The sequence below is a fragment of the Aptenodytes patagonicus genome, chromosome 1 (genome assembly GCF_965638725.1).
Source record: "Aptenodytes patagonicus chromosome 1, bAptPat1.pri.cur, whole genome shotgun sequence".
Taxonomy (NCBI): Eukaryota; Metazoa; Chordata; class Aves; order Sphenisciformes; family Spheniscidae; genus Aptenodytes; species Aptenodytes patagonicus.
This window is the reverse complement of record NC_134949.1, coordinates 124497804-124524917: the sequence shown is the minus strand read 5'-3', so window position 1 is coordinate 124524917 and position 27114 is coordinate 124497804. Positions and strand designations below refer to the sequence as shown.

Here is a 27114-nt window from a genome sequence, read left to right as displayed (position 1 = left end):
ATCAGCCCTCAGCCCCACCTGCTTAAATGGTCATGACCCCTGAGGGCTTGTTCCACTGAGCCATCCACTCTGCTCATGGGTGGCCCAGTTGATTGACCCTCTGCTTCCTCACACTTGGCACAATAAGAACAGAAAAGGAAAATTCAGACCTGCCCTTTCATCTTGTCCCCAGCAGCTCATGTACCCTGGGGTAAAAGAAAAGATGCTCTTGACCACTTAAGTTGCTATTCTGTACTTCAGATTTCACAGTGCTGTATCCCTTCCCACAGCCCCTTCCTGACTGTTTCTTGACAACTCTCCTTTTGTAAATGATGCTTTTCCCAGGAAGAATTGTTCCCTGTTGGTCTCATTACTGTCTACCCGGGAGCTCCTTTTTGTCCCATTCTCAGACAGATCCCTGCTGCTGCAGTGTCTAAAGACTTTATGCAGCACAACTGAAATGTATCAGAAGCGGTCCACAGCCTCCCTGCATCAGGAGAAGTGTGTGTCAGATGTGATAGCTGGTTCTTTTTTATCTTTAATCTGTGCTATTCTGTGTTTGTATTAAAAGACAGGGTCAAAAATGCCTGTCTGGCACTTCAGATGAAAACTACTGAGTTTTAGTTGTCATTGGAGTTTATTTCTCAGTCTCTTGCCTCCGTAAAAACAGAAAAGTTCAATTTTTACCATCCTTACCCAAGATGGAAACAGTTCACAGTTATTCTGGTCTCAGGTAATGAGCATCTTGAAAATAAGCACAGGTTTTTGTTCTTGCTATAGAGATCAAATGACAGGTAAAATGTGTCTCTGGAAGTGCTTCGGCATTCGGCATGGATTGGACCCATGGTTTTATGCCCTGCTAAACTGCATTGCATTGCCCAGGTAGGAGATGAAGAAGGACTATTTAGGCCCAAAGTCAGTCCGTTTGCCTGAAATGGAGGAGAACCATCAGTTGTGCTAAGACCTGTCCACATCTCTGGTTTCAGACTAATTCCAACAAGATCATTCCTTCAGCTAAAAAACAGCAACAATAACCTCAAGCTCTGTGTGGAAAACAACCAGTCTGAATCGGAAGAGCAGGGAGCCTGTCTAGATTCTTGGACGATGACAGAATTAAGCAGCAGAAAGTTTAAACTATTCCTATATGATGGCACCAAGTTGTAACAGTGATCAGTCTGCCTATTCACCGCTGTTTCCTTTTTTAGATGCCATGCTCATGTTGGTTTACCGTGGGCTTGTATTCTCATCAGAAGGGTGAGGCAAACAGAGAGTGGGGCTTGTGGCTCTCTCCCTGCAGTCAGTCCCTCTTTCAGTGTCTCTCCCTTGCTGGGAGTCAGACTGACTTAAGAGAGCAGATTGAAACTGGCCAGCTAAAGTTGTTACTGCTCCCTGCCAGCCTCCTCTTCTTTCTGACAAATGTTATCACAGTTGGTGCTGTTTCGATGAACACCATTGCTGCTGCACCCTGTGGTTTTCCAGGGTATCTACAAAAACCTTCCAAAACCCCTGCTTCGGATCATGCAAGTATGGAGTTAGTAAGTGGGTGCATTGCAGGATTTGGGTAGATGGTGCAACCCACAGCACTAGCCTTTAGTTTAGACTCCCCTTTGACTGCACAGGGGATATGTCAGTGCCCCGCTGGGTCAGCATCCCCTCTCAGGTCCCAGAGCAGCCGGTGCCTAACTCAGCACAGCGTGCACCGACCACAGACACATGCCAGTAGGTGTAACACACAAAAAAGGGGAATTGGCTGTTAAGTCAGCACAGCTGAGGAAATGAGTTGCAAGGAGTCATTTATCCCTCACTGTTTTTCACACCTTCTTCCAAGTATGCAGTCGAAAGTAGTAGGGACCCACATCTACTGATTGGGTGGAGGAGCAGTGGCAATGCAAAACAGCACTTGAAGTCTTTCAGTGGTCTTCCAGTCTTGGGAATATTTGCTCTGTCAGTATCTTGTAAAATTATTTTTGCTGTCAGCCTACAGCCCTAAAGCAGTAGTCACTCAGAATCAGGGGGTATGGTTACACCTCTCATCCCACTTCTTCCCCACAAGTCTTTGCTCCAGACATATCAGGGCTCATGGAAGATCCCTTCTGGTGGATCTGTATTGCCTGGCAGTTCCCTGGGATGGAGGAAAACCTCCAGCAACAGAAGGAGAATGCTTTAGTGCTCTTTCGCACCACTGAAGCAGTACTACAATATACCATTAGCACATTGAAGGATCTAGTCCATTAACTTTTAAAATTAGCTTACCAAGGGAGAAGGCAGTACTTGTGGGAAAAAAAGACGTTCAAAGCTTCTTGCAAATCCAAACTGTCCTCCTCTAAAGCATCATACCTCATCAGTTATACTTGCAGCTTTCTCTTTTAAATATAACAGTGTAAAAAGGCTGCAAAGTGAATTTTATTCTGCAGCTGCCATCTTAATCTCCATCTTTCTCCTGTTAGCAACAGAGCCGCGAGCTACACCATTATTCAGGAGTTTTGCAGTGTCAGGGCTCTGACTGTGCTCCTTCTTTTGAGATGTCTGTTCACAGCAATTTAGTTCAAGATACCACAGTAACCCATCAGCAGCAGGCCAGCCTGATCTGGCCTGAACATGGCACTGTACATAGTGGAAAGCTGTTGTGGTATTGTTGCTAGGTATTGCAGAGTTCATGAAGCTGAATTATACCTTTTAGATATGAATAACCCAAGTCATGACATCCTCATTACCTTGGGCTGATTTCCTTTGAATGAGTTCTTTTGTTGTCACTCTGTATGTATTACACACTTGGATTCAGAAACATTTGTGTGATTCAGCAGTCACACGAAAAACTGGAGAAATTCCCCAAAGGTAAGGGATGCTGAAGAGCAACCTCATTCCTACAGAGACTTTTGCAACCCACTCTCATCCAGACTTAAACCGCTCCCTTCCAAAAGCCAAGAAATGCAGCAAGAAGATACTTTTGACTTTTGTGAATCTTGGATTGGGCCATCACCTTGTCATTGGCTTTGGACCCATCAGCTGGCTGGTTGAAAGCCTGTAGAAATGGGCTCACTGGTTGGCCCAAAAGGCACACATCACAGCTAGAGCAGTCAGTTCACGAGGCAATCGTATCATATTTCTCCTTCTCATTATCAGTCAGGAAAGTGAACAAGATATTAATCAGCTTCTCCTTCACTCACAGACACAGACACACACATAGACACGCAAACAACCTGGCCAAGTTCACAAAGGGATTTGTTAAATGAAAGCCTTCATACTTGACCATATTCTGAGGAATGCTCCCTAAAATACTGGGCTTGAAGCCTGTATTCAATCATGGGAGCAGCGTATGATTAGCTGTGCTTTTATCCCTATGCTGGCATCTGAGAGGATCACAGGTTTTTTTACATTAGTATGCCTGGTGAAATCAGAGCAAACCCTTTCCTCTGTGATTAATAATGTGTTAAACCACAGTTCCAAATTATTTCAACTTTTCAATGGTTATAGGAACATTTACAAGACTGATGGCTGGACTATATACTGCCAACAGGCTGAAAGAGCTATCATTTATTACAGGGCTTTCTTGCAGCCAAAATGTGTAATACTACCCTGGTAAACTGTGCAGAAAAAGAATTATGAGTTTTCGTACAGCATTTTCCCGAATTAGAAATCAAGTGAAGCTTTCTGCACTACAAATGTTTTTGTGTGGGGGAGAGGGAGGGAATGCCATTAAACTTCCCCAAAAATGTAAACCCCAAACATTTCTGCGCCATGATGGTGCAACAGAGCTTTGCTCATTGTGTTGGCTGATTTAATCCCATCATACCACAGTATTCTGTGGTGATTTGTTGTTCAGTTTCACCATATGCTTATAATAGCCTGATCTATCCGTCATTTCCCAGTTATTTTCTTGTAACAACATCTTAACTGTCCCAGTGCCTCTCTGAAGTCTGTTAATTGTCTTCTCACTGCTGCCAGTTAAATTCTCTTCTCCCCCCCTCATACAACAGAAGTAATTTTCATTTGATGGTAATCAACCTATCTCATTAAGCATTTGAAGGGACTGAGGATTTCCAGGGCTCACACATCAAGGATTTGCTATTTTGGGTATAGGAGAATCGCAAAATCGCTGACATTGGTATCTCTGTACATCTCTACGTATCTGTGTGTGTGTGCGTGCGTGTGCACATACCACAGCCTCATGTTATCACAGCACCTGCAGGCAAAAATCTCTATTATTCTGATAGTAGCCATTTTTCATTTGCGATTGAAAGAAGGGGAGAGCTCCACTGCGCAGACAACAGGAAAAGGCTGAGGAAGCACAATTGCAACTCCAGAAAAACATGTTCACGTTCCATGACGTGATCCATCTCATCTGCCTTCTGTTCCCAAAACAAGCTCTCCAGTTTTGTCATCCATACCCTGCTCTGCTTAAAGCTAAGGAGATAAATGGTCTCAGGAAAGGTTTTGAGATCTGCTGAGACCCTCGTAATGAGCAGAAGCTTGCCTTGTGTTGAAATAACAGGAGCTCTCCATGAAAACTGCATCAGTGCTTTGGGCCAAAAAATCCTCCTGACTCACATCAAAGGACAGCAGATAGCCAGCATGCCCCCAAATGACTATCAAAATGTATGTATCCTCACCACAGTAGCATTTCTTTGCTACACACCTTCTATGAGGCCTTAAGGCAAGTCACCATTCTCTGCCTCAATTTCTGAATTGATAAAACAAAAACAATAATATTTCCCTTCCTTTCAGACTTTCAGATGAAAGGTCACGGGAAATAAGGGCCAAACATTTGCTAGTACTATCCCTTCTGAGCCTCAGTAATTCGTTCCCTGCTGGGCTTCTGGATTCTGATGCAAACTTATTGGCATAATACATTCTGTGCTTGTATTGTTGTATTTGCATTGACCCCCATTTCCAGCAAAACCAGAATAAATGTAATTTAAAAATTGATAGGAAACACAAGAAGCGAATAATCTGAGTTGTACCAAATGAATAGCAGCTAATGCTCCATGCACATAGGAACCAGCATGTGCCAGTTCTGTAGTTGCCTCTTAAAGCAATGTGTAATGTCAGGCTTTGGGCTTTTTGGGGTACAGCTACATTTTTCAATTCATTTCCAGTACTCACATCCATGCTGAGAATAAGCGATCACAGTTTTTTGTCCCTTTTCCCTTTAGAAATGAGTGATTAAAAAGAAAAAAGAGTCTTCGTTCTTCAAGACAGCTCTGCCTGTGCTGATCTCAGATTAGCCAGGCAAGAGTTCAGCCTTGGGGGGGGGCGGTGATGAACGCTTATTCACATCAGGGCCCAGATCCTCAGCTGGGCTGAGAGGAGAAGCAAGGGGAAGAAGCCAAGGTGGCCCTATTGATCTGTCACCCATCCCAGAGAGCACCTCCCAGGTTTAGTTAGATAATAAAGTGCCTTGTGCAGAGTTTTTGCTTCTTTTATCTCTCTGGTTAAAAAAAATCTCTGCCTGGAGTAAATACGAAGTGAAGGCAGCGGCAGTGTATTTCATCTGGCAGCCAGGAAAAACTTTTGTTATGATGCGAGAAGAGAGAAGGGCTCACTGCATGGCACAGAGCTGGTTGGATTTGGCATTCTTCCAATGCCTTCTTGGATCCCTCCCAAACTCACACCGCCTTCATCAGCCTGCCTTGTCTCCAAACTCTTGCATTTTTCCTCCCAGGCACTGTGATTTACACTGTTTGAAGGAAGCACGCCTAGCTTTAAAGCCATCCCTGAGCTCCCCTACTACCCAAGCCTGGTTCACTGCAAGCATGAACGAGAGAAGAGGTCAGCAAACTTTCAAAGAGAACATGCCAAGTTTTATTTCTCTTTCCCATCCTGGAGGTTAAGCACGCCTTAGGAACACAGCAGGAGCCAGAGGATGCTGCCTCACAAGCAGACATCTGCTAGATTGCTTGGAACTTAGCAAGGATCCCATGGAGGTGTAAAACTGTGGAGATCTGAGTCAGGTCCGCAGTCTGGAATAGCTATATCCTGACGGAAGATGCTCCTTGTTTGAACTGCTGCTGACTGAGACTAGAATCTGGCGCTGTGCTTTCTATTTGCTATGGCATACATTTTTTAAAACCTCATGTTAAACACTTGTATGCAATGTTAGAGACAGATCTCTTTGGCCCGCAATGCCTGGGTTTATTTTTTTCCCCCATTTACCTCTGAAACTGAGAGCCTGGTCTAGTTTATTCTCTGAGAGGCAGGATATCAACAGAGTGAAGGATGTCCAGTTTTAGCCAAGTGCTCATTGTACAAAGCATGTATCAACAAAGTGCTCCAAATTAGCAGTGGTCTGGCAGCAGTAACAAAGGCTGCAAGAAAGAGACTGTGTAATTGTGCTTGTCATGAAGAAGAATATAGTCTGCAGCTGGTGTACAGAAATGCCTCAAATCTGTATGGGAGTCAGAAAAAAATCAAGTAAGCTACTAAAACCTCTAGCTCAAAGAGTTCAGCAAGGTATCATCTCCTTCAAATACTACATTCCTGCCACAAACACACAGCATCCTGGTGGTGTCTCATCTGCCTGCCTGCCCAGACATTTCGAAAGTAACTTTTGCAATAATCTCTCAACAGTATTTTCCTGGCATTGCTTCTTTTTTCTTAGTTTAGATACATGCACACTTCAAAACCTTTGTAAGCTATCTCTTCTGGTAGAAGAGTGCCACCTCATGACTGATATAGAGGAATGAAACAACCCACAGCGGTAAATCTGAAAGCATTTAAGTCCCCACAGCCAGGGAGGACTGGAACAGCTCATGCCCTGACAGCTCATGCCCTGTGTACCCACCCAGCTTTCATCCAGCACCACAACATCCCGAGACAAATACTCCTTTGCCAAACAAGTGCTTTGTGTTCATTGTTCCAGGAGAAAAAGCTTAGCATCTTTGCTGAACACCAAGCCCATCCTCAGTGTTGAACACAAATTCCTCAGGAAAACCAGACAACATTATTCAGGCTTTTATACGTGGTGCTTCCCGCTTCAAAAGCCCAGTCATTTTGTTTCAGGACTCCTCTGCACTATCTTAGGTACCTCTCCTCTGGGAACTGCGCAATTTTGAGTGTGAGCACCCTCTTTTCCTTGCTTCTTCAGACAGCTTATGACATACCTAGCCACCTCTTCTCAAGCTCATTATTTTTTCCTTACTAAAACAATTAGTTTTTCTCACCAGCTGAGATAAACGTTGTTAAACTAAGGAGAATTTTGGGGTGCTAAAAAGTCCTAATGACTCTTCGTTGCTTCCATAAACGAGGTGCACGTGTCAAAGAAACTCAGAATTTCTCTGCTCCATCACCAGCTGGAAATATTTGAGGCAAAATCAGACACATATTCTCATGGATTGATTTGTCTATGCTCCTCCCAGAAACAGTTAGTTTAAATATTTACACCACATGAAGAAGGAATAGAGCAAAATAATTTTTTGCTGGGTTTTTGTTTCTTTTTTTTCCTTTTAAATGAATTTAGGCATTGAGGAAAGTGCTAGATTGAAAAGCCTAGAGCTTGAAATGTGTTTTTCCTATGTTTTCCCAGAATAGAAATATCAGGAGAGTAGTATTGAAGCTTTCCTAAAATTCCAACTCTACTGCTGCTGTTCTCCTTTATTGGACTCATTGCTAAATGCAGGCAGTAATTAAAGATCAGAATCAGCTTCTTCCTCACCACCTCAAACAAAACCAAAGCCAATTAAAACCAAGTGAAATATTAATTTTTCTAAAATGGTCGTTGAACTACTAGCAGGTATATTAATAGCACCTATTATCAGACAGGATTCCAAGCAGCTAAAATATGGATACAAATTTTGACATAACTTGAATATTAAATAGTGTTTCAGAAGTGAAAGATTTTGCATCTCATTCCCTGAGGAAGCCAGGTTTTGCTCAGTCCTGCATTCCAAAAATGTGCTGCTAAAGTTGATGTATAGCCAATATTATTAACCTGAAAGCATCAACTTAATAAGTCTCATCCTATGAACTGAAAAAAAAAAGGAAAAAAAATCAAAAGCCACCTGCTATTCAGTGGGAGGTTTTTAACAGCGCAGATGATTTTCTTTGCATAACTGCTAGAAGGCCTGCAAAAGTTCATCAAAAATCAGAGCTGCATGAAGTCTGCGATTGGCTGATTCCTTTGTTACGATAAAGATAACATAGCTGAATCAATAAACCTAATTTAAATTTTAATTAAAGATTATTGTTATGACAGATGAATTTTTAAGCTTAGTGTGTTTAACAGTTTCCCTTAAAAAGATTTTTATAAAGGAGTTGACCAATCACACTAAATAATAGCATGAACAAATATTTGGTTGCTTAAACTCTCTCCCATTAAGAAAATGAAAGGGTATAAGGTCTGCTATCCAAACCCTTCACTTGAAATACTAGCAAAATTAGCCCAGATATTCCTCCTCCCCCTCCCAGAGCAGGTAAGTTAGTTCTGGGCCACGTACAGTGTGGGGGTCCTTCAGACAGGACCGCAGCACTGAGCCCCTTCAGCTCTTACACTGAAGACTTGTAAAACCGGCGACATGCTTCAAAACATCCGAGCAAAATTTTTCCACCTCCCAAGGGCTATGCTGCCAACAGGTCACAGGAACAGGAATGGGGCTAAGGGCAGGTCCATGCTTAAGCCACCAGAGAGAAGAGAGGAGGAGCTGCCAGCTGAATTAAGCACGGGTCCAACCACCGTCACCAAAGGGTAACACCTTCAAGGAGCTGAGCTTCGTCCAAAACGCCCAGAGAAAGGGCTGGTTGCTTGTTTGCTTGGTTAAAGAACCAGAAAGCAGCTGTGCTGTTATTAGCCAGTGCTACAGAGCTGGACCGATCCAGCTCCCACACATCCCCATGCCCAGCTGCTTTTTGTAGGCTGACGTGTGATAACAGCTGGCCTTCTCAAATGGCAGCTATGGCAGTTTCAGCGATGCTGTCAGGATTTAGAGCTTTCTTCTGAAAACCACGGAGCACCTCTAAACCAGTCCTCTTGGGACTCTTTCGGGTGAAATCTAAATCAAAAATATCATCTCCGAAACTAAGATATCTTTAGAAAAACTGATTTCTTCAAGCTGTCCTTTCTAAAAGCAAGTACCAGCTACCCACATTTAGCTTGTTTTCCAGCCCACCTAAAAGGATGCACCGTTATGAAACTGCCCAGGCAACCCCACTGAAATGTTTTGTTGCTTATCAAAAATCCAAGTGATTTTGGATAGAACATAAATCGTCTTTATTTATGCTGCATTTCTAAACATCACTTCTCACCAACATCTGCCTGGCAGAAACAAGTGCTTTATCCTGAACTCTCTTTCATCTCCTCCTCCGATTTCAGAACAGCTAAACCAGGCTTCAGCAATGCCATTAGCCACAAACCTAGAAAAAACCACCAGAATACTTTGTGGGTAATCACCCACAGATTTTGTTGTCAAAAAGCTAGTGATCTTCCTTATTTCCTGAATTTTACAGCATGCCAAGCTGCATGTTCACACTGTTTTGTCTTTAATCCTGGGTTCACAAACATTTCCACAGTAAAATGTGACATTTTTATAAAAAGCTCTAAGTCAGTAAAGTTCAGGATAGAGCAAACCTTGGATGTTCTGTTCTCTTTGTAAGTAGCATTTTAAGAAGAGAAACAAAAGCCATCCAAACATGCAGACTCAAATTACGTGTTTAAGAAGTCTGCACAGCAAGAGGTGAAATAGATCACACGTATATTTTAATTAAACGTTTATCTCACAGTCATGACAGCGCAAGTGTGCAGCAGCTACAAACCATTACAGAAAAAGTGTCTTTCACAGCAAGCATCATTCCAACTAAACAGGTTTTTCTCCCAGCCACCCCTTGGCATTAATGCTAATGTGGGATTTTGGCACTGCCCGAACATGCCTTGTTATAGTCTCGGTCCCAGTTACTACCGTGTGCTAAATACAAGTTCCTCAAGCGGGTTGCATGTGCTATGCATTATGTAGCATAGAGCAAATATAGCAGTCAGCTATATTTTTCCACAAAAGATTGGTCATCTTGGAAGAGATCTCACATAAGCAATGCTTCTACCCCTTTCCAAGGACAAATGCATTTAGGGTCTATATTCTCAGCAGTTAAGCAGGCAACCTGTAGAGCATCCAGCTTGACTAATGCTGTCCCTGGGTATTGCCCTGGGAGGCTTGCTGCAGGTGCATCTGAGCGATTGTGTCCTGCAATGTTAGCCCGAACATTTTGGAGAAGAAGCAGTTACCATCCAAACTGCTCCTCAAAGCTGGAGTTTCCAAAAAGACATAGGGTTTTATCAAACTATGAAGCTTAGAATTGTCAGAGGATGCATTTTTCTTTTCTTCATTTCCTACCTGCGATTTATATCTGTCCCTTTCCCATCTTCTGCCTCCCCAGCTAGGAGTGGAGAGAGAGGAACCTGCTTCTGAGGTGCCAATCTTATTTAGCCTTTGGGCTTATGCGGAACAGAGAAGAATAGGAGCTGTTCTACTGCTTTCTTCCCCAAGATGTGTAATGCAGCAGCTCAGGCAGCTCCTTCTTCACCCTTCTTTTAGCCAAAACTAGATTTTCCTGTGGCCCTCCACCCCTTCATAAAAGGTGAGGAAAAGGGCAGGGGACTCAGAGCCCCTGGAGGAAAAGGGACTCCCTTTAGCTTCTCTCAGCCTGAGATCATGCTGCAGGAAGCCAGCTGAGGCACAGCATCGCTGCATACCGGTGTGCAGCTGGGTGTCCCCCATCCTCTCCTCTCCTGGTGCTTTTATGAGATGTTTTTCCCCAGCAGCAGTGAATCTAGTGACTGGAGAGAGACCATAAAACAGACTGAGCCCAAAGTGCTTTCAAATGCCAAGGTATCTAAACTGGAATATTTGTGTGAACTATGTATTTCCTGAGGTTCTTTGGTATAAGAATTAAAGATGTCACTTATGGCTGTGGGAAAGAAATAGGGAGCCAACAGGAACTCATGCAAAGGCTGTGATTCTTGCTGGCTGGTCATCCTCTCTGTTATGGAAGCCACCTGGCAAGACAGCTGGAGAGGTCCAAAACCATAAACAGGACTGTTAGCCTTAATGTACTGCCAGGGGTCTTCCTCACACCCCCTGCCACCTAGGGTCCTCTCTGCTCCATGCCGTGCCTCAGCCCTGATGGGTCAGGTTGCACTGCTTAGCGAAAAATCCTGCCAAGACCCTTCTCCGGTGAGGCAGCAGCAGGCGGCTCAGCTGGAGCCCAGTGCCTTTGCTGCCTGCTCCCGGCTGTTTGTCAGGCAATTGCAGAGCAGGCTGCCCACGCACCGTGCCAGAGGAGAGCGTCCCATCTGCGGGCCAGAATTCAGGAGGAAGCCCGCAGATTAGAAGCAATGTATTTTTAAAAGGTCGGGACAGGTCTTCTGTTTACTCAGCACTTTGCGTTTTGAAAGCAGAGCCACTGAAGATACAACCACGTACTGCAGCTTCTTTAAAACAAAATTCCCCTATATCCTCCTGCACGGGTATCTGCTAGGAGAAATAAAGCCCTTGCGTGGTGCTGATTCAATGTCTGAGAAACCACCAAATCTATAAATGTATCCCAACAGTCAAACACAGAGCAGGGTACAAAATCCTGGTACTTCATGTTCCAGCTCCACCGAATTGAGTCTCCTGTTTCCAAGGACTCCGAGCACCAGTTCTGGAACAAGCTTCTTTCTCTGGTCAGACGCTGCGTTATTTGACATATTAAATTTCCACAGATTTAGTCGACAGAAAAATGTAATCATCATTCATTTAAAAAAGCACAGCTGAAAAAATGATTCAAATTCATACACATCAGGCAGCTTGATTTGCTGGGCATGGCCTGAATATAAGGCTAAATGAAGGTTAAATATTGGCTGAACAGTAATTGTATTGTCTCTTCGAGAAGCTGTTTGTTGAGAATGGATATGGTACTGTTAGCTAAAAGTGGCAGCACATTTGAGATTGAATCAGACAAGCTTTTCTGCCTTACGCATGTACCATTTCTCAGATTAAGCCACATGCAATTAGAAACCAAGAAATTAGATACAAAATACTCAATGAAGTATATTTAATTCCTGATAGGAGAAATATTAACCAAGTAAGTCAAACATTCCTAACTCAGCATTTTTCCATTGGAAAATATAATTTCACTGGCACTGAAATCTCCTACGGGGGGGGGGGGGGGGGGGGGAAATGTGCATTTTTTTAATATTTTGAAAAAGACTAAAACATGGCCATCTTTTTCTAATTTAGATGCTGCATTATACTATACATCACATTGGAAGAAGTCAGAATGTAAACAGAATGCTTTCACTGATCCAAGTTAGACTTTCTTTAGAATTTAACTTAATATCAATAGATTTTTTTATACTTGTTCTTTCTTTTCATCTTGTTTAGAAAGAAATAGATTTTGGAGTGTCAGAAAGTCCCATTGACGAAATTATGGCTTCTCACCAGCTCAATTTCCTATGCATATTCACCTCTTGTGCAAACGTGACCCAATAATATATGCCTTCTCCCACGGGGAATGTGATTTTATTGCCGTGGCTGATGGTCAGGCCAGCCGCTCCAGCCCACTCCATGGCAGCTCACATTTTCTGATGTGGAGCTTGTCCCTGGTCCCGTCATCAGCTGTGAGATGAAGACAGCAGCTACCACAAAGACCTCCGATCAGAATTCACAGATGGCATTGGATCAAAGCCATAAAATTTCAAATATAGTGATCAGCTTCTTGTTCTGATTAAATAAGAAATATGAAAATAGAATACCAAATTACTCGAATCATTTACAGAAAAAAACCCATCAGTTTTGACATTGAAAAAATTGATTAAAGAGAACAAATTAACTAATATGGAATGTTTCTGACAATAACTTGGTGGCACTATGGAAATTTTATTCTAAATCTCTGTTCTTTTTTGAGGCAATCATTTTCACAGCAGGGAGAATTGTTTAGTACAAATTTGGCAGTGAAAGTCCAGATGAGGAAGAGAATATACTGCAAACACATCTACTGCCTTTAAATCTCAGCATGTCCCTTGTGGCACACCAATAAAACAGATCCAGCAAAGCTAGGTAATTTGCCAAAGCCCACACAATATCTGCAGGAGAACCAAGGTATCAATCAGGAGTTCTTGACTCCTAGCCTTTTGCTTGTTTTTAATAGCACACATTGCTTTCTCATTCTCCTTAACATCTAAAAATAACAGACTGACAAATCTCGCACCAAATATATTTGAGACCAAAAGGTCATCCGGGCAGAGACCATCTCTCTGCCTTGTAGAACGCTGCTTGGTGATACTTAATGAACACAGGAGCAATGCTCAGATTCAAACCTAGAAAGTCACTGTAGCTTTTTTGAGCACCATACTGGAGTTTCAGACACTAGGTGCACATTCATCTAATTACCTCAGTATTAGTGCCGTTATCACAGCGTTTAAGTAAAATTCTCCCGACTTCTCACCCTTGCCCCAGGCAAGGTGCAAAAGTCAGCTCTAATGCTACGGGTCAGCACCTCTCCTTCTTCATAATTCCTACAGTAAACTAGTTTCATCATAAGCACTGACACAGAGGCTGTAGGAATTAATCTCAAGGGGTAGCGAATTTCCCTACCCAATGTTTGGGTTTGTTTTTAAAAAGTTCTTATCATACAAACGAACTTTTGACAAAGTAGATCAAAATCTCTACAAGCGATACCTCAGCAAAGGAAATTATGAATAAAGACAGGGTGAAAGTAATTTAATAGGAGCATCGCATGTGCACATGGAAGTCTCAGCTCCCAGCTGGAGACCCCAGATCAAATTCTGTACTCCTGTATATGAGTGAAACCCCACTCACCCCAGAAATAAGGACACCACTGTTTTCTGTGCCCAGTTGAGTCCTCTGCTGCTGAGGTCTTACTCCAGGCTGAACTGTGAAGCAAAATTCCCATGCAATGATTGAAAATGGGTCATTCTTATGGTATAGTCCATTCAATTTTTTGCAGCAGAAAGTCCGCCTCATTCTGCTAAGTCCTGGCAGAAAATCGCCAAACCTCGAAATTGGCTTGATATCGTGGCTGTCAGCCAAAAAGATGCAGTCAGTAATGGGCTGTAATTCTTGCCCTCTTCATTTCATTTAGAGTCCTTTTTTTATCACAGGAGTGGAATTTGAAAATAAAAAGTCCTGTTGTAATAAAGACCGCCCCAAGTAAAACAAAAGCTGAATGAGGCTGTCGTTATGTATAATCTGCAGTAGGCTGACCTAGAGCTGAAAATCGCTGTATTTTGGCCCAAACATGCATTTGGTTCCATGATTCTGGAGTATCCCTTTCCCCTAACTTTTTATAGCATTTTTATTTTTGATGGCTCCCATCACAAAGTGAAATGATATACGGTGAGAGTGCATAACACAACATATTTATTGTGTAAGCTACCATGAACCCCCATTTTTAAAAAGGGAAAAAAGGAAGACCCGGGGAACTACAGGCCAGTCAGTCTCACCTCTGTGCCTGGGAAGATCATGGAACAGATCCTCCTGGAAGCTATGCTAAGGCACATGCAGGACAGGGAGGTGATTCGAGACAGCCAGCAGGGCTTCACCAAGGGCAAGTCCTGCCTGACTAACCTAGTGGCCTTCTATGATGGAGTGACTACGTCAGTGGACACGGGAAGGGCTACAGATGTCGTCTACTTGGACCTCTGTAAGGCCTTTGGCACAGTCCCCCACAACATCCTTCTCTCTAAACTGGAGAGGTATGGATCTGATGGGTGGACTGTCCGGTGGGTGAGGAATTGGTTCGATGGTCGCGTCCAGAGGGTAGTGGTCAATGGCTCAATTTCCAGATGGAGATCGGTGATGAGTGGCATCCCACAGGGGTCCGTATTGGGACCAGTACTGTTTAATATCTTCATCAATGACATAGACAGTGGGATCGAGCACACCCTCAGCAAGTTTGCAGATGACACCAAGCTGAGTGGTGCGGTTGACACGCCAGAGGGACGGGATGCCATCCAGAGGGACCTGGACAAGCTCGAGAAGTGGGCCCGTGTGAACCTCATGAGGTTTAACAAGGCCAAGTGCAAGGCCCTGCACCTGGGTCGGGGCAACCCCTGGTATCAATACAGGCTGGGGGATGAAGGGATTGAGAGCAGCCCTGCCGAGAAGGACTTGGGGGTACCGGTGGATGAAAAGCTGGACATGAGCCAGCAATGTGCGCTCGCAGCCCAGAAGGCCAATCGTATCCTGGGCTGCATCAAAAGCAGCGTGGCCAGCAGGTCGAGGGAGGTGATTCTGCCCCTCTACTCTGCTCTGGTGAGACCCCACCTGGAGTACTGTGTCCAGCTCTGGAGCCCTCAGCACAAGAAGGACATGGACCTGTTGGAGTGGGTCCAGAGGAGGGTCACAAAAATGATCAGGGGGCTGGAACACCTCTCCTATGAAGAAAGGCTGAGAGAGTTGGGGTTGTTCAGCCTAGAGAAGAGAAGGCTTCGGGGAGACGTTATTGCGGCCTTTCAGTACTATAAGGGGGCTTATAAAAAAGATGGCAGCAAACTTTTTAGCAGGGCCTCTTGCGACAGGACAAGGGGGAATGGCTTTAAACTAAAGGGATCTAGTCTATCTATATAGACTAGATATAAGGAAGAAATTTTTTACGCTGTGGGTGGTGAAGCACTGGCCCAGGTTGCCCAGAGAGGTGGTGGATGTCCCATCCCTGGAAACATTCCAGGTCAGGTTGGACGGGGCTCTGAGCAACCGGATCTAGTTGAAGATGTCCCTGCCCACAGCAGGGGGGTTGGACTAGATGACCTTTAGAGGTCCCTTCCAACCCAAACTATTCTCTGATTCTATGATTCTGTGAAATCCTAAATTAAGTGCGCTGTGAAGAAATGCATCAAGTCACTGTGGGTCACCACACCAAACCCTTGTAGCACTGTAAGGCAGTGCAAAGCATAAGCCTAAATAGCAGTAGACAGGATGAACAAACCATAACCTCAAAATAACTGTACAGGGTGACTTTCTGAGAGTAATGAATCTGGAGGTGGCATCAACTTTGTTATTAATTCTAATCAAAGGTGGGGTTGTAACCTTACCCTCATATAGGCATCAGCTTAAGGGAATTATTCTGTCATTTTCATAGATTGCATGGTGCAAATATTAAGCTTGATAAAACCTTTCATTCTAGCTGCAAGAAAAATTGCTGATGGGGTACACTGAAACAGTGTCCACGCTCCCAGTCAGGCAGAGGGAGCCACCTCAGCCTATGCTCTGGAGAGGAACAGCCCACACATACCAGGAGCCGGAGCATGGTCCCAACTTCCTGTTGAAGCAAACAGGACATAATGTCACGGATGTGACCAAGTCCTCTACAGCCTAACCCATGGGCAGATATCCAGCATCCCCACCCCAGCACAGGTACCTTGCAGCAGGAGCCCAGCTGTGTGTCAAAATCAATGCAGACAGAAAGTGGCTTAGCAGGCTGGCTCCTGCTCACAAGCCACTTTCACTCTGCAACATTGCTCAAATTTCTGTGCAGCTCAGCTCCTTGCCTGTTGAACAGGAATAATAAGCATTTAGAAGATAAATTAAAGTTTTAATTACACCAGTTGTATGGTAACAGGACTATCCAAAGTAGTATCTAATTGCTGATTTCAGATACATGGAGCTAATCCCAGCACTGTCAGCAGGACCTTTTTTGTTCCCATTTGAAAGCAAAACAATAAAAATGTTGCCATGTAAGGTTGGCTGCCTCAAAAAAAAAAAAAGTCTCTACCTAATCCACATAATTTATTTTGCCTCCTCCAATATAACAAGGACCAAAATTCAGCTTTCAACTCTGCCTGCATAGTTCTGACCCAGAAATGGGGATGGGGGAGCGATATGAACAGTATCCACCCTGGCGTGCGCCACAGAGAAGTGGCAACTCTTACGATGCTGGTTACAGCCCATAAAGCTCTAATTGAACATTAAACATAATAAAAAAAACCCACAATGAAGTAAGATGGCAATTAATTTTACTCCTTAGGTAACTTGCCCGGCAAGTATTTGCGCAACACTCAGTGGTGATTCCCTAGCCTGTGCAAACATAAAACAAACAGACCGAAACACTGTCATTAAGTCCTAACAGAAAGCTGCAACATATACAAAGGCTCATTACCGCTCATTAAAAATGCTTCGAGTTTAAAGGAGTGAGACAGCAGTTAAGAGCAACCATCAGAGGTCTCATCAGCTCACGGTGTATTTAAAATACAGTATGCAGCGAGGTGAACAGGTGCAAGCGCAAGCCCACTGCAGAGCAACCTAATCCTGCCGCTGCCGTCCCCCCGTGCCAGGCAGCAGGGACAGATGGTGCGGGGAGCTGCGGAGCCACCAGGCCGGGACGTGCAGGGGCAAGCAGCTGCCCAGCCCAGCGGGAATGCTCCTCCGTCACCACCCGCTGCCCTGGCTTCACTCGATGCCCATCACAGCAGGGCCTGAGAGTCCAGCCTCGAGGTTTTCGTTGAGGTCTGACGCTCCTTCTCGAATAGACCGTTCCTTCCGTTTCTAGTGTTAATTAATTCAGAATGAATTATTTGGGTTTCTTAATTTCCCAGCTTATTTTGAAAAAGTCCGATTAATGCTGGGCTAAGTAGCTCCAAAGGCTCCGCAGCTCTCATCTACCCTGAAGGGATCCAATTAAAATGAGACACTAGTCAAAATGTCAAACCACAATCATTTTTAAAGCCATTGTGCAACAGATCTATGGCTACATGTAAACCACACCATTATGGAATAAATCACACAATACTTGGAAATCTAAAGCCTAAAACGCCGTCACTCAAGATGCAGCCTCCCCTGTCAACCAAGAGCATGTTCAGAACTTACAGCAAATAATACAAGTCATATTTCCTTTTACAGGACAATTAAAACCATGGAGTATAATGAAACGTAAATTAGACCATAATATAAGATAAGGGCTTAAATGCAGAAAAGACAGTCCAGAAGCTCTGCTGACTGTGGAGTTGAAGGACCTCTGAGCCGGCACAGGCAGAAGCTGGTGAAGCCACACCATTGAGAACTGCAGAAATCTCTCTGTTCTGCTTCCACAGCCATGCAGGCACGCTGGCAATCACTTCAAGGGTCTCCACAACTGTGGCACATTTTAATCTGGAATCCCTGTGATCCACTTACAAATTTTTTTCTGTATTAGCTTTCTCAAACCTTTAGAGAGCATACTAAGGTCTCTCTCATACACACGTCCCTCACTAGATAAAGTCTTTTTCTTGATTTCAACTTACTTGCTTGAAAAATCCTAACTCTTTCATGCTAGCTCTGAAAGTATTTTGTCTAGCTGTGGAAAAGAAACAGTATTAAATCATTGTTGAATGGGAGACTACATTAAAAACTGAGACAGGTCAAAATTTCAGATGAGGGTTTGTTTTTAATGAGCTGTAACTTTAACGTAATTCAATTAATCTTCTTGACTTCTGCAGAAAATTTCCCCCCTCTTTCCCACCAGTCAAATGAATTTTTCCAACCAAAGCAGCAGGATCACTGAGTACTTGGTCTGAGCACAGGAAGGTAATACTGTTTCAAAGGGACTTCAATATTTTTTTTTATTTAATCTCATTGCCCTTGTAATGAAAACTCCAAATTTCCCACTCACTTCAAAGCTAAATTTCAGCAGCAGAGAAAGGGATTAGAAACACATGAGCCTTAGGAACGGCACACTCCTTTGGGGAAACCCATCCAGGGGTCACTGGTCTCGGCGTGCCACCAAGAAAGGACCTGGTAGGACACCAACCCAGAGGGGTGCCTGAGACAGCAGGGAAGACAGCACGACAGCACTGGTTGCTGCTGGCCCTCTCTGTCTGCAGCCTGCTGATGCCTCCCTCCGGGGCCAGGGAGATCCTGTCAAATACTGCACCCACACTTCTGGGTCTGCCCAGAAAAGCACTGCAAAAAACAAATGACCCTTTGGGGAAGCTGCTGCACAACTAGTGCATTTCTCCCAGGTATAGTGCTCTGTGAGCTGCCAAGTTCCTCTCCCTCTGTCATTTTGTGGGAAAGAAGATCTCCTTTAGACTAAAAATCGCACAGGAAATCTCACAAGAAATGATTTTGTCGTATGGTTTCGTGTCCTTCAGACCTTCCCACCTGTGAAATGGTAAGATCTTTATATTTCCATTTGTGCATTACTTGGGCATTGAAATACAAACATGGCTTGTCCTGCAAAACCGAGAAAAACAAAAGCTTGAGTATTTCTGTCAGGCAAAAGGAAAGAGAAATTAAGATCAGTAGGCACAGTAGAAGTATGGTCCCGTTTCTGCCTGGCTGTAGCAGGTAGGTACAGTGCAGCAGTTTTCATGCTAAACCTTTCCCTGACAGTCACCCCTCCACAGGGTCTGAGGCACTGCAGTAAGCAGAGGGAGACGATGGAGAAGCACTGAAGTACCACAGTGCGATAACTGCTGGTAAATGTCTTTCTAAACATAATGTTATCAGTGAAAAAAATAGAGTACCAAGAAACAGCAGTTTTCACCCATCACAAGCAAGTTACCTGAGCTTGGAGAGGAGGCTCAAGAGAATGAGGGCAGAATTATCTAGAGCAGTTTGCACAGCCCTGAAAAAGATCAGAGACATTAAACTACCAATGTTTGCTCTTCCTGAGACTCTCCATGTGACCTTATATGATGCCAGCAGTGCAGAGAAATGATGTGCATTTCTACAGACTGCCATTTGTGCCCCCCAAATTAAACAATTTTAATTGCTTATGATCACCTTCTAAGTAACTGATGTGTGGCAGGCTTGTCCAGGGGTTATGTATCGTTATTTACTAAGTATTTGACATACACTGTTTAGCTGACGTTTGCTTAGTAATACATAGTTAACAATGTGCAAATAATTAAAGGAAAACAAACACATTCTCTCCGTGTACTCCAATTTTGTCAGCAGCATGTTTTTGCCTCTTAAATTCGCTTCTCCAGACCCTTTTCCTGGTCAGCTGGGTTTCCCCTTCCACTACTGAGCATTAATATTTTATTGCAGTGTTTCCCTGAGTTGTCTGTCTGAGATGGGGCAGGTTCTACAAGTCACAGGTCATTTTGTCATTTTGTCATTTTGTCATTTTTGCCATGGCCAGGTGTTTCTTCACCCACAGGACACTCTGGACTACACTTTGAGCTTGGAACAGCCACCTCTCTCCATGCCTCTTAACAAAATATAGTATCTTACAGATTTTTTTGCCCTATAGCAGGTCCCAGAGTGAGGTTCAGCAGAGCGGTGAAGGGAAGGCAACAAAGAAGTCAGTCCCAGTTATCTGAATGCAACACCACACACTATCACAATGTCCTTCAGGAGTTTTGGTGATGTTTGTGCATTGGCCACCAGCCCAAACCTCAAAGCAGTGTAACTAAAATGCAGCTCCAACCTTTAGGGGAACCAAGCCAACCCATGAATCACAGGCTCAGGGGTTATCTCCAGCAGAGGAAAGCTTTTGCATAAGTTCCTCAGTTAGCCTGGGCAACTGCTGGACGTGGCAGCATGGGTTCGTTACATGCTAGAGAACCAAAGGATGGCACAATGCAAGTCACGTACGCTCTCAATAAGCCATCTGAGACTCGTCAGCGGGTGAGTTACTCGTTGATGAAATACAGGAAGAAGAACTGCATTTAATAAAGAAATGTTAATCTTTGTTCACAGACTCGCCACTTGTTATTATATACATGCGCAGAAGGAAAGGGCATCAAACAGGTTACACATTTTAAAATTGCTTTCTAAGCTCAACCTCATATGAAGTCAAACCTATTTCTTTTCTGGCATATGTCTTTTTACAAACAATTCTCTACCTATATGAATAAATAATTAAGGATTTGGGAAAGCAGTGGGTCCTTATTACAGCACTTCTTCCTTCTCTGTTACAGGAATGACCTGCCAAGCTCGAAGTTCATACATTACGAGTGAGATCCTGTGGGGTTACCGTTTCACCCCTGTCCTCACTCTGGAGGACGGATTTTATGAAGTTGACTACAACAGTTTTCATGAAACGTATGAGACCAACACACCAGTTTACAGTGCCAAAGAGCTGGCAGAGATGGCCAGCCGAGCAGAACTGCCCCTGACGTGGTCTGTTTCCAGCAAGCTGGACCAGCATGCTGAGCTGGAAACCGAAGAGGAAGAAAAGAATCAAGAAGACCAAAATGAAAGAAACGGTGATGTGGCCAACTTGGAGAATGAGTCCAAAGTGTAGAACCACTGGAGGTGTAAGGGCCACACCACCTCCTTTTTCTTCTCCCTCTTTGCTCCCCTTTTCTTTCTCTGACACGACTTTTTTTTTTTCTTCCTTGTTATTCTTAATTCCGGGAAAATAAATACTTAAGATGTGAAATATCTACCTGCCCAATTTAAACTAAGAGGTTCACAGACTAAGCAAAGGGGTGGGTTAAAGCTGCAATACCCATTATTGATGAAATCTCAGTCTCCACCCTGGTAATGACTGCTGGCTTCCTCGGCACCTCTCTGAGTTCAGACCTCCGGGTTTATTCACATCAACAACAAAAAAAACCAAAAGCAATGTGAATATATACAAGGGATTTAAAAGGAAAGACTAATTAATGCTCATCTAAGTAATGAGCCTTGGCTCCAGTTTTTATGTATTTCAGAACAGTTTCACATGCTGAGTGACAAGCCTCTATGAAATGGGCCTTGCAGCTTTAAGGCGAAGGTGAGCAGAGGGATCTACAATCCAACACGATACTGTACATATGCCTTATGTAATTACTTTCTCTTTACATTTAGTAATAAACACCGCATGTACAAAAGTACTGTAGTAAAGAACTTCTAAATAATGTACATAGATGTATAATTAATGTAGGTTTAGAAACAGAGTTCTAGAAATACTGGGATGCAAAAACTAACTACCCATCAAGTAGGCATTTCTCTTCTAATATTTGGATTGTAATATTGATTTTTTTCCCCTATATCTATGGCTCTTCTAGTGCATGACATTTTCTTCAGTGTACCAGACTGGCAGCTATTTAGAGTACCTCACTGTTTGCCAAACAGATCATTTTACTGACTCTAAAAAGCCATAAGTCTGGGAGAGGGCAGGGTAGAGAAATTGTAACATAATTACTGATATACTCTGAAAATGTTTACAAATAGGGCAAACCGTTTCCGGGGTTTTTTTTGGCAGTTCAACCTAAAATTTAGGCTGTGGCAAACTCATGGCAAACCAGAATTTCCTGTATACTCTTAATATAGCGAGCATGTTTCCTGTGGAGGTATTACCTTTTATGTGCAATATCTAGGGAAACTTCTCCCTTCTCCCCACCCAAACCATGGGATTTCAGCAGAGTAGTTTGCTACACAAACAGCACAAGCCATTGAAAACCAGATGTTGCACCTTAGCGAGTAGATTTTAGCGACTCAGCTGGGAAAGAAACAGCTGAATTTCATCTGAAGCCATAATCAATGAAATTCATTTGTTGACAGCACCGGTGCTTGGCCGGTCCTGCAGAGTCACGGGTGGTGCAACATCCCTGGGCATATGCTTCAACAGGGTTTCTCAGCTAAACACATGGTTCCTGCAACCCGTCCTCAGGAGAGTGGTTCCCTAACGACTTTCTTCACCTTAGGTTAGCTCCTTGGTTGTTGTAAATCAGTGTAAATCCTGTACATTCCGACTTGACAACTTTAAAATTAACGGGGCAGTGATAATTTGCATAGCTTACACGGCAACACTCACACGAGTAGGGGAGCTGATGTGTACGGTCACAGCTTCGTGGACATGCTCCGTAAGGGGCTGCTCACATGGTGCGGCGTTGCCCCATGCTAAGGACCGCTCAGTCAGGCCCAGCTTGCATAAAATACTACTTGTTGAAAAGAGATTGCATTGCTTTCGGTGGGCTTTCGCCCAGGCCCATCAAGAACAGCATTTCTGTCAGCAAAGGAGAAGAAGCTGCAGCCTTAATTTTGTTTTTTATACCTGCCTACTCCAGAAAGGAAGAATACACTTAAAAGCATCTGAAGCATTTTTGTACAGAAACATTTACATTAAAATAGAAGAGAAAAAAAATAACCTCAGGAGAAACTTAGTGGGCAGGTGGAAATTTTCCACTGTGATATAGCTTTCACATTAATTTCACACCTATTTTCGATTTTTTTGCTGAGACAACTGTCCCTTGCTAATTTTCACAGTGTGTGGCTAATCAGTGGGGTTTCTGCAGGTCCTCTAGCTGTGCTTCATGCCGAGGTGGGCAGAGTAGGGTGTGAGGAAAGGCTTGCACAGCAGGGACTGGCAGATCAGGCTGGATGGAAAGAGCTTTTTGTTTCAGCTCTGAAGGTTTTCCCTAGAAGACTTTCACAAAGCAGCATGATGTAAGGAACGGTGCAGAATATGGATTTTTGTTCCCTCCACCCGGGATGGCCAATTCTGCCAACTCAGTAAAGGTTACTTACACTTAACTTTTGTGAAACAACACTTGTTTTGCTATAGACCTTTCAAAGCTCATTCTTCTGCCCCAGCATCAGCCGCTGCCGAGTGCTCCAGTTCATCTATCACAACCCACCCGTAAGGTCACCCGTGAGAGGTACTAAGGGTTTTTAAGGAAGGGTGGCTCCACAGCTCCACTGGAAGACAGAAGCCTTATAGCAGCGGAGCCAGGGGCAGCGCGGCATCGGTAGCAACGAGCCACCCGTGTGTGTCAGTCCTAGCGAAAGGTGCACGAGCTGAAAGCAAACCATTCCTCTGAGGATAAACCTGCTTTTTGCTCTTGTAATTTACTGGGCCAGTCTACAATTCATTGCTGCAGTTTAACAAAAGTTTGCATTAATTAGAACAGCAGCTCAGGGCCCTAATTAAACCTTTTTTGTGTCCTTTAGCACAAAAAAAATAGACTTTCCGCCACTGGGGCATGCGCATGTGTAAGCTATATTTTTGTGAATGGGGCACCTAAAGCTTAAGGTGTGTGTGTTCACCTCTTTCTCTCTCTCCCCCTGTATTTTATTGTCTTTGGTATTAATGTAGTATGGACTGTAAAGTTTATGAAATCTCATTTTTGTAACATAAGCTTAAAAAAAAAATAGAAGCCTCCAAAGCTTTCAACAGGGAAGCTTCACATAAACTTTGTACTAGAATGTCCCTATCAAACACCTCTATTTTTCTACAATGATTGATTAAGCAGTTTAACAATGTATTTTGTGTCACTGATTTCAACTGAACTGGTAAAAAGACAATTAAGAATTGAATGCTGTTAATTAACAATGGATTTTCAATCCGTATATACTGAGTGGTGTTTTCATTAACAGTAAATAACTTAACCTGCGAACTTCATCTCCTAATCCTACAATATACTGTGAAATATCAGTGCCCTATGGGAATATTTTTGACAAATCGCATTTAAGGAACATGAATAATGCAACAGTTTAATATAATTGACTACATAATTAATCAAGACCCATTACATCTCTATATACTTCACTAATACGTTTTGACGTCTCTTTCTCAGAGTATCTTGTGATTTCCAGGAGCAAAAGAATTTACAGAGATAAACGTGAGCTCTCGGTAATCTACTGCAGCTCTCAATTCCTTCTTCCAATGAACAGAAATGCCGCAGAGGTGCTTTGTACAGACTTGTACTGGCTCCTTCTCACTTTTTTTCCTTTTTTTTTTTTAATAACGCACTAATTGTTTCTCCCCCACCCAAGTTTCCAAACCAGATCTTTCAGGTGTTGATAATAGACACAGACATTGCTTTTAATGGAGCAACAAAAATTTATACCGGGCGAGAATTTGACCTTCAGCAAATACTTGAAGCTCTGGCTTATTATTTAACAATAAATACCATCTTACCAGCATTAAAAAAAAGTTTCAGAAATTATTTCAAAATAGGCATCAAAAAAAGCAAATATTCTCTTAGCAGTATGCAGCTGTTATGATCTAGATCTCTCCCCTACAAAACCATAGTCATTGGCACTGGTATGAGCCATCCCAACAAATTTAACTTCTGCGATCAAAGTTGAACGTCTGCTTCTACGAAGGGCCTTGCTGCAAGCGTGCAGGTAGAGAGGATTGCACAGCCCTGAGTCAGAGCTCTGCGCATCCCTTGCAAGGCGGAGGAAGGAGGTGGGGTGCCAGAGAAGGGTCCCCAGCAGGCAGCTGCCGAACCAGGTGGGACAAGGTGCTGGCAAATGCAAGAGGAAAACGCTTGACGGATGGTTTGAAGTTAACTTCAAGACAGGCTCTGGATTTAACCCTGGTGCACGGAGGTGCCCAGATCTGGGGTTGCCCATGTTCCTCTGCTGGAGTTAAAGAGGAAACTCAGGCCTTTCAAAACCAGGGAAGAAATCTCTCTTCTCATTTCAGCCACAGGGCAGAAGTTCCCATTTCACTCAGCTGCACGGTATTGGGCTACTTAGGAGAGGGAAGACCTGGATTCAGTGCTCTCTTCAGCCCAGGAGGTTCAAAGCTGCATCCCACTTCTCCCAAGAAACTAACCCTTCCATAACAGCAACGGCAGAGCCCCAGCCCCTATGCCAAGGGCTGACTGGCTCTTGAATTCTCCTGCTAGCCCAAAGAAACTTTAAATCCCTGTGTTTTTAACGGAAGAATGGAAAATTCCTCATTCCCTGGGTCCATAACAGCCTCCATCCTCTCAATCAGGGTGCTCTCTGGCTAAATGGCAGACCTCAGGCTGGGGAAGGCACGGTGCTGAGGTTTCTCACCCTCTGAGCCAGCACGGCCAGCAAGTCAGCTGCTATCTGCAGAGGTGCAGCACCACAGCCTTTGCCTATGTTTCTGAACGCAACCAGCTACCCCGTCTCCTAGGAGGGCAAATCCCGCAAGGCCGGGGTTTGATGTGCTCTGAAGACCACCCACCAGACCAGCCTCACCAGGAGGTGGAGGTGGAGGGAAGCCAAGTCTTTTTATCTCACACCAGCTTCGCTGTCAGACGGGTACAGCGGCACGCAGCCCTGAGAGGATGCACATACGCCCAGAAACCCTGGCTGGCAGGAGGAAGGGGTATCTGGGACTCCTGTCTTTTGTAGGTTTGAATTTAAGCAAGTGGTGAATTTATACCACTTCCTCCAGTTATTTAATGTGGATGTGAATTAGAGGCTCAACACTGAAAACGTAATTTGTCTATATGGCAATGCGAGGGTCGGGCACCTTGGGCAGGACATTTTTTAACAGCTACCACCAGAGCTTCTGACTGTGAAACATAAACTTTTTACTATTATGGTACTTTCTGTCCATCAAAATATCTTTCTTATCAGAATATCAGCCTCCTTAACAGCCACGTTACCTCACTCAGACACTTTTTAGGCTACAAATCAGACCTAATAAAACAAGAACAGAAGTTGGCTTCTCTTCCACTCTTGTTCCTTCAGCTCGTAAACATGCTGTTTGGAAACACACTTGGAAAGCAAGCATAAATTTGGGCTTTGTGCTGTAAATAATTCTTAAAGGCAAGACCTGAAAGCTGTTATTTATTATTCATATTAAACAATGCTCTTTTATGCTTCCTAAGTGAATTTTAAACTTCTAGGATTTGACTTTTTGGAGGGGAGGGGTGGTATTAGACATTCCAGGGCACGCTTCATTTTATGCATTTAGTTCAAGCTTACTTCTACCGATTTCCATTTTTTCAGATCCTCTGGATTTCCAGAAATTATAATCTAGTGGCAACTTCAGTGTAATGGCGTACTTATTTTACCACTTGCCATTCTCCCATTTATTGTCTGTATACCGATGCTTTAATACAGTTTCACACAGACAGCACACAGGCATCATATCCAAAGAGAGCATTCTAAAGAGACCCGAATATCTTGCTATTTCATCTCAAGTGTGAAACCTGTTTTCTATTCTAAGCAAACTCACAAGTATAAACCACAGTTCTTCCTTCATCCTCCCTAACTTGTGTGTCATCCACACAGAAAAAAACTTAAGAGTTTCAGATAATACCAGCTGCTTTGAGGATTTTTCCTCAGAGGGCAGGACAGGGGACACCCCTCCCTACTTTTTTCCTGGGTTTTTTTTAATTAAAGGCCGCAGCTCCAAACTCACAGCTGCAGCTCATGGGCAATCCTCTGGAAGCTACGGGCACCATCCTGCTACCAGCTTGTTTTGAAGTCTGCATCAGCCACTTTTCCAAGCCATAGAGCTGTTTTCCCTCAAATGATTATAGGCAGTCACTTGCATTAACTTCTCTGGAAGCTTTAAACTAGAAGA

The 27114-nt window shown here is 43.6% G+C and overlaps 1 protein-coding gene across 3 annotated transcripts in view; it reads left to right on the top strand.

The window, feature by feature from the left end:
• KCNJ6 (potassium inwardly rectifying channel subfamily J member 6) overlaps positions 1–24164 on the top strand; it is a 168553-nt gene extending 144389 nt beyond the window's left edge. For all 3 annotated transcript variants that reach the window (XM_076354040.1, XM_076354021.1, XM_076354032.1), the window contains one exon: positions 20807–24164. In XM_076354040.1, the coding sequence (XP_076210155.1) occupies positions 20807–21132 (326 nt within the window). In that variant the 3' untranslated portion in view covers positions 21133–24164. The remainder of the gene's footprint in view (positions 1–20806) is intronic.
• Positions 24165–27114: the final 2950 nt, after the last annotated feature.